General features: G+C 38.0%; 1 protein-coding gene across 1 annotated transcript in view; it reads right to left on the bottom strand.

Moving 5' to 3' along the window:
* Positions 1-6,840: 6,840 nt before the first annotated feature.
* Positions 6,841-8,237, bottom strand: part of LOC119412970 (multiple inositol polyphosphate phosphatase 1) — a 129,293-nt gene continuing 127,896 nt past the window's right edge. Inside the window, exon 5 of the mRNA XM_037679984.1 lies at positions 6,841-7,598. Coding sequence (XP_037535912.1) covers positions 7,220-7,598 — 379 coding nt within the window. The 3' untranslated portion in view covers positions 6,841-7,219. The remainder of the gene's footprint in view (positions 7,599-8,237) is intronic.

The raw sequence follows: 8,237 nt of genomic DNA on the forward strand, positions 1-8,237 counted from the left end.
TACTCCACTCCTGTTTCCTGGAATATCTTGCAAAAAGATCTGAAGCTCTCAACCTTGACCTCTCTAAGTGGCTTCAAACATCTGTTAAATTCTTGAACAATTAAAACAATTTAGACATGTTCTTGTTTTTAGTTTTTTTTACACTGCCCTACAACCTAGCTGTGTTTTGTTGCATTTTCTTTTAAATACCATTTTCTTTTTACTTGTTAAAAAAAAACTTCAATTTGTACGCATCCTTTATGACTGTCTAGTGTTGTCGTTGTTGTCCACTGTTGTCGCCACTCTTTGTAAAAATCAGGTCTCTCTTAAATGAGTCCCCAAGGCTCAATGGGATTAACCTGTATAAATAAAGGTTGACTGAATGAACGAATATGACTTTTTTTTTCACTGCAGTTTGTGCTTATTTCAAATAATTTTATTTAGTCATTTGCAAAATAATCTCCAAAACATTTTTTAAATGTTCTTGTGGGTTTCAATATCCTTGTGTGAGTTACAAAGGCTTGCTAACAAATTTTCTCTCAAAGTAGTCATAAGTTGTTTTTGGCATCTCAAATCCTTCTCAGTTTAACTTTTATAATTCTAGACTAGAGCTGTATTTTGGCACCAGCATGGTGGAAAACATCAGAGGCTGCAGCATTGAATGTTCATGTCTAAAAAACATGCCAACTATATATATATATATATATAAACTATTTAAAAATTGGTCTAAATTTGCCTATCTTCAGTTCAAAAGTGGATTTGATCATAAACATGGGAGCGGCTGCCAAAGTGAGTACAAGCAGTGACCTGCAGTCAGAGGAGGCAGGTGAGGCAGTGCCACACCTGTGATCATGACAAGTAAAATACTGTCAACGATAAGAGAAAATACATTTGACCACTTGACTGTTCTATAAAACTGTTTTATAAAACTGTTTTCTGAATTTTTTCAACACTTCAACCGTCAAAATCACAGAAGTTACGCATTGCCACATGACTTACCTCTGGTGGCGCTGTGTCGTATACAATATATGAAGTAGGCAGTTAGTGCATGCTCACTGGTGTCTCTCTTTATATCGCCAATATACATGTTTGATTACACATGTGCTGCACATGCTGATGTTTTACAGTCTAATATATTGAATGAATGTGTGTGATATATTTCTTCTTTCTAATCGGTCATAAATGCACGGTTAAAATACTCAGGGTGAGGCAGAAATTACCGTGCCGCACCAATAGGGGGCAGTGCTGCCCCATTGGACAATGAAACGTCACTGTGCGTTCTTCTGTTACACAGAGGGGCGCAAGTGTAGCAAATTGTACACTCATTTACATTTGTTTAGACAAAATAGAAGATCATATCTCAAAACTAAATGATTTTTCTAACTATATTTTCACTCGAAACAGAAAGTATTAGAGAGAGAGAGAGAAAAAAAAAAGGCTAATTTGAAATATAAGCTTCTATTTTGGGTTCATATATATGAGCATCTGATTCCAGACGAGTCAGTGCCTCACCTGTCACAAACATATCGCTCGTCACTGGTACAAAGCAGACTGAAACAGTTATAATGTGGGCAAAGAAGGGCAACAGATTAATGGGCATGGTCTGGAATTCAACTATTTTCTTGCAAGTTTGAATCACCAAATAGTCTCCATCTTCACAGCAAGCCCTGTGAGATATTGCCTTAAACCCAGGCAGAATTTTAGAATTGGCATCACTAGCTTGTCTTATTACAGTCTTATTCACTGCCAGTTACTAATATAAATTAAGTTATGAAATGCCCGTTTAAAATCTTAAAAATTGCTACACAACAAGACAATTGAAATCCGTTGAAACTTGCCTGATCTGATTACTGTGAACAAACCTAAATTCTGCTCCCAGACAATTCTGGCACAATCATAAATTAAGTTATTTGGCGAGAGGCAATCACAGTTGTAGTTTTGCATCATTACCTGCAGTTGTACATTTGTGGACTGACACTCCACTCCTCCATACTGGTTAAAACAAGATTAGGTCAGAGTCGGTTACACAACCATATTGTTGATGGCAGACTCATTCAGATCCTTGTTCTAACGTTCAGTTGCTAACAAAAAGAAAAAAGTACTCGTTGTTCTTTTTGGTAAGTGAAGACAGTTTCTGTTCTTTGTTATTTGGAGATTATCGCAACGGTGTTGAATTTCTTCAACCTGAACAGATTTTGTTGTGCACTGGGCTGGTAGCATTTAACCTCCTTAATGATGGGGGTTTATTTATTTATTTTTACGTAAGCCTGAAAAAAAAAAAAGTATATATATATATATATATATATATATATATATACACACACCTGTTCCATTTCAAAGGACCTCAAAAAGTGTCCTATGTTCTTTGTCTATGTCCAAGCAGTTCTGCTGAATAAAAATGATATTACAAAGTGTGCTAGCACTAATAATTGACTAAAAAATCCTGAAGAGGTTTTACTTGGATTGTGCCATCATTTGGATTGTTCTCACTTGTTCTCTGAAACTACCTTATCCAGACAACTGAACACGTCAGGGAACAGGATGCAGCTCCTTTTTGCTGTTTACTGTATGCTGTTCTCGTAGACTCTTTTCCAAAATTACCTTAGATCAACATAACAGCCATAACCTGCTGAACCAGATGATTAAAACCATGACTAGCATGAGGTAACATACATTTCTTTGCTTAATTTGAATAGAAAGAGTTATGTAAGTCCACATTCTTTACAGGTACGTTTGTACCACAAAGATACAGATCAGGTATTTGTGAAAGGGACATTTTTTTTTACAACTATGACAAAGCAGAAAAAAGTTTTTTTTAAAAGCCAAAATAAAGTTTTCTTTCTTTTTATGTACTTTTAAACACCCTTTTCCCCTCATCTTCACAGTCTCGATTCTCGGAAGTTAAATAGTTAACAAATTTGTCATATGTATTACTTGAATCACCAGTAAATCGATTGAATACTGTCAAAAAACAAACAAGAAAATCCAAGATGCTCCATTGAAAGACAGATTTGCATGTTGACACGGAAAAATGCACAAAGAAGAACAACTGTTAAGAGTTCAAGCTATGATAAAACAAACTGTCAGAACAGGATGAACTTGAAAGGCACTGCTGTGGTGGTGGGAATGAAATAGGAGACGATTGTAAAACTTGAAGTAAATTCAGTTCAGTTTATTTAGCGCCAAGTCACAACAGAAGTCGTCTCAGGGCACTGAACAGAAACATTCATGTATAAAAAATACAAGTTAACAGTGTTTATCTGAGGAGCAGACTGCTTTGAGTATAAAAAAACTGACTTTCATCTTGAGCAAGCATGAAGGCGACAGTGGAAAGGAAAAACTCCCTCATGAGGAAGAAACTAGCAGAGCTGCTGCCTCTCAGCGAGCAGGTCCCCGGTTCAAATCCCGGTCTGGGGGCCTTTCTGGGTGGAGTTTGCATGTTCTCTCCGTGCGTGCGTGTGTTTTCTCCGGGTACTCCAGTTTCTTCCCACAGACCAAAAACATGCATGTTAGGCTGGTTGGTAACTCTAAATTGTCTCTAGGTGTGAGTGAGAGAGTGAATGGTTGTTTGTCTCTATGTGTATGTGTCTCTGTGATGGACTGGAGACCCGTCCAGGGTGTACCCCGCCCCTCGCACAGTGATTGCCGGACATGGGCACCGGCGACCCCCGTGACCCAAAAATGGAAGAAGCGGGTAAAAGATAATGGATGGATGGATGGATGTCCTCCAGTAGTCTAAGCCTATAGCAGCATAACAAGTCAACCCTAACTATAGGATTTATCAAAAAGGAAAGTCTTAAGCCCAGTCTTAAAACTGGACAATGTGTCAGCGATAACACTTTACAATAAGGTACACAAAATTTGTTTACCTTCTAGGGAACGCCTCAGGAACAAATCAGGGAATAATGGGTAGTTAACCAGTACTTACTGGGGGACACACAGTCACACCTTATTAGGGGACTACCTCGTAAATGAGGAGGAACCAATTAAGAATCAATGGGTAGTTACCAAAAAAATCAAAGAGGAACAAATCAGGAGCTAATGGGTAGTTAAAAAGTGCTTACTGGGGAACACACAACCAAGCCTTATTAGGGGATTACTGGTTTGTTACCACAGAAACAGAGGAGAAATTCTCCACGTGGGCTCTGAATAAACCCTGCACCAGTGAGGTCACAGCTCGTAATTATCAAAAACCTGTTTCCTACCTATTACTGATTTTATTGGATTTTCTCTTTTGTAAACCTATTGGTGAACTACTCAGTAGCTCCTGATTAGTTCCTCTTCATTTACAAGGTAACTAACCAGTAGTCCCCTAATAAGGCTTGGTTGTGTGTTCCCCAGTAAGTAACGGGCAACTACCCATTAGCTCCTGATTCGTTCCTAAGGCGTTCCTTAGAAGTTAATCAAATTTTGTGTACCTTTTTGTAAAGTGTGTCAGCTCTACACACAGAAACTGGAAGTTGGTTCCACAAGAGAGGAGCCTGATAACTGAAAGACCTATAAGATGGAGCTAGGTTGTTGAGAGCTTTGTAGATTAGAAGAAAGATTTTGAATTCAATTCTGGACTTGACAGGGAGCCATTGGAGAAAAGCTAAAACTGGAGAAATATGATCACTCCTAATAACTCCAGTTAAGATTCTGGCAGCAGCATTTTGGATTAACTGAAGACTTTTTACAGAAGTAATAATAATAATAATTTATTCAATTTGTACTGCACTTTACATTTTACAATCTCAAAGTGCTACAATATAAAATATCTAAAGAGAATAAAATGTGGACTAAAAAAGGACAAAAAAATGTACAAATTGTAAAAAAAAAAGAAAGAAAAGTATTTAGACACCCAGATAATAAACCATTGCAATAGTCCAGTCTAGACATATAAATTGCTGTGACTGTGCCATTATACTAAACTCTGTTACAGAATATATTTATTGTATTCTTCTTTTGGATTTTACTCAGGATGGGAGACAGTGACAAAGTGACGATTCGACACAATCTGCTGACTTCTTTAGGTAGATAACCTTTACTAATTGACTTTATGTTTATGAATGCTTCTGTTCAGTGCCCTGAGACAACTTCTCTTGTCACTTGGCGCTACATAAATAAACTGAACTCACTCTGAATTCCTTCCTCACAGTTTCTCGTGCTCTGCACTGCCATCTAGCAACAAAAGGCAACAACAGCAACAAAAAAAGGAACAGAAATGTTAACTGTGTAAACTCAAAAACACAACACACAAAAAGAAAAAAAACATATAACCCTCTGGGGTTAAGTTTAACTGTGGTTAAGAGGCAGTTAACCAATCAGACAAACGGTTTATTGAGTGTAATAATAAAAGGCATATGAGCATGTCTTTTATTTATTCATGAAATTGCTATTGTGTGGACTTAATGGGCACTTTAATGAGGGCTGCTTGCCTTTGGGTGTGTTATAGAGTGAGATACTTTGGAAGGATGTGTGGAGGAGTGAGAGGGAAATATTCTGACTTCATGCAACAGCTGTTGATTTGTTGCATTCATAGAACACAAACATTTTCGTGTCGATGTAGTCAGATCTGACACACACATTCCTTGAAGGACCGTATATCACCCGCAGTCAATTTATGCTGCTCAGCCACATCAAAGTTGAGCTCCATGTCTGTAAATCTTACGGTCGTAGCCATTTCTGTGATGGCTAAAGTCAATTAGCGGTGGTGGCCATCCTAAATTGAGAACGACTCCAAACATTTATCAGCTCTACATGTATAGCTGAAACTACATACTGAGTTTTCTTTTAATACGCCCACTGGTTCAAGAGATATTTTGCTAACAGTCAAACGGAATTGAGTGCAACAGTTGATGCCAATGTTTTAAACAAATAACACGTGCTATCAGAGTATGTGTTGTGAATTAGTCACAGTTACAAGCACGGCAAGTTTAATCTAAATATCTGTAAAATTAACTGAGGTAATGCCATTTGTGTGTTTTCTAATATCAGTTGGCCGCGGTGGCCATCTTGAATTGGGATGACTCAAAAATTAAATAGGCTGTAAATGTGGATCCAATTAAATGTTTTAAAAGTGTCATGAAAAAACATTAATTTGTTTGATGTTTTTTGCTAATAGTTAGATAAAAGTGACTAAAATGTATTAAAATTTTGAGAATAGATGTCATGTGATCAGTTGGTGCTCAGAGTATAAATTGTGGATGACTCTCAACTACTTCCACACCAACTTTTAGCTAAATATCTGTAAAATTAGTTGAGTTTGAGTAAGTTTGTGTTATTAAAAGCTGATTAGCTGTGGTGAGCATCTTGAATTGGATTGACTTCAAAAGTTATTTACGTATTTATGGATGCATATCTAATGATTACATTCTGAGAGTTTCACTAAAATTTGCCCTGAAGTTCTTGAGATATGTTGCTAGCATGACAAACACACACAGGCCAATCCGCAAGAACACCATTGCCCTTTTCACTTCTTCATGCAACATTTGACAGCCACACAAACGACAGCATTTGGTTGTGGGAACAATCCAAGCACTTTCAAACCATTTAGTAGTAGTGTTTGGCAATTTATTTAAAAATGTCAAATTCCAAAAATAAATTTCTCAGTGGATAAAATCTGCAGTTCTTTTAGTTTACAAATCAGTACCTTCAGCTGTGTGAATATAAAATGTCAATGAACACAGACAAACATCTTCACATGAGGAAATATATCATTTAGATCTAAGATGTCATTTACTGTGGTGCCTTGATTTTTAAGTGTCTAAAAGGCAGTAAATGATAATAAACATAAAACGTGAAAAACAAGTCGGGTTTTGAATAAAATAAGTTAAAAAATATTACCTGGTGAAATCATTTTACATTCACCTGACCCGCTGTCAATAAATCAAATGTGACACAACTCGCAGCAAAATAATTTTGGTGATTTGATGCTTTTTGGGGAAACAAACTAACCCCCACCGCCAAAGGCACTACAATAGAACACTGATCACATAAAAAGGATGCTCTATGTTGGTTATTACATAAAATAATTATAGCAGTGAGGATGCTGTAAAGACAAAATAATCTGTTTAACTTCTCAACTGAGATCCTTGGTGTCAGTCCAGCCACTGATTCAAAGCATGAGACAGCAGGAGTTAAAATACTTATTGCAGTATTCAGGTAATAAAGTTGTGATACAATAAAGTTTTACATGACAGAAGCAGGTGTTCCATAACAAGCCAATCAATGACCTTCCTTTCTTAAAGCTTCACTCTGTCTAAAGTTCAGGTGTTTTTTTGAACAGCTGGCATTCAGTCTCAAAGTCACAGCCACTGAGCAGATCCCCGTAGTGCTTTCTGACATCTTGATAACGTGGCATGTGCTGGTCAGCCAAACCGGGGAAGGTCACGGGCTTCTCGTTGAGCAGTGGCTGCAGCCTGACGTCGCCTCCTCCGCAGTCGTACAGCGCCAGGACAAAGTTGGCGGCGTACGGTAACATGAGGCTGGTGCGGAAGGAGCGCTGGGTCTGGTAGGCGTAGTTTGACGACTTCAGCGGAACGGTGTCCTTGAAGAAACCCAGGAGGGTGAGAAGTGGCAAGAGGGTCTCTGCATGGCCGACCTGGACCGTCACAGCCTCGGTGACCTGCTGACCCGAGCTGAAACAACCAGCGGCAGTAAAGTTTGACTTCTGACAAAGGAACAGATCTGTTATTGTTGACAACATTAGTAGTTTTCAATAATTAAACAGAAAAGGCAATAGTAACATTACCCTTCAAGATTAATGGACAAAACTGACAATTTTGAAGACCCTGTGAAAACATAAATTAGCACATGTGCCTTCTTTTGATAATATCCTGAAAAATGATGGAGTTGTTCCTATTTTGGTATACAGTAGTCCCTCGCTACTTCACGGGTCGTTTATTGCGGACTCGCTCTATTGCGGTTTTTCAAAATAAGATTGGACATGACACACAAATTGCTGACTGATGGATGAGCTGCACAATCTGCATGGATTTCTTATTTAAAATAAATTATTTTAAATCATTTCGCACCTGCTGCACCTTTGTGCAGCCCAAACTGCAGGATTAGCTTCCTGCTGCAGCTGATCAGCTGTTCTCCGTGAAGAGCGGTGAAGTGGGCGTGGCCAAGAGCGCTCGCAGGTGGCAAAGAGCAAGACGAGGCAGGGAGCTGAAATCATGACATTCTGTGCTCTTTTAGAGCATTTAGAGTTTAGAAACATTGTTTAGAATATTGCAAGAGTGTGGGAAGGGTTAATTATATATATATATATATAT

Source organism: Nematolebias whitei, chromosome 1, assembly GCF_014905685.2.
Source record: "Nematolebias whitei isolate Nwh7 chromosome 1, NemWhi1, whole genome shotgun sequence".
Lineage (NCBI taxonomy): Eukaryota > Metazoa > Chordata > Actinopteri > Cyprinodontiformes > Rivulidae > Nematolebias > Nematolebias whitei.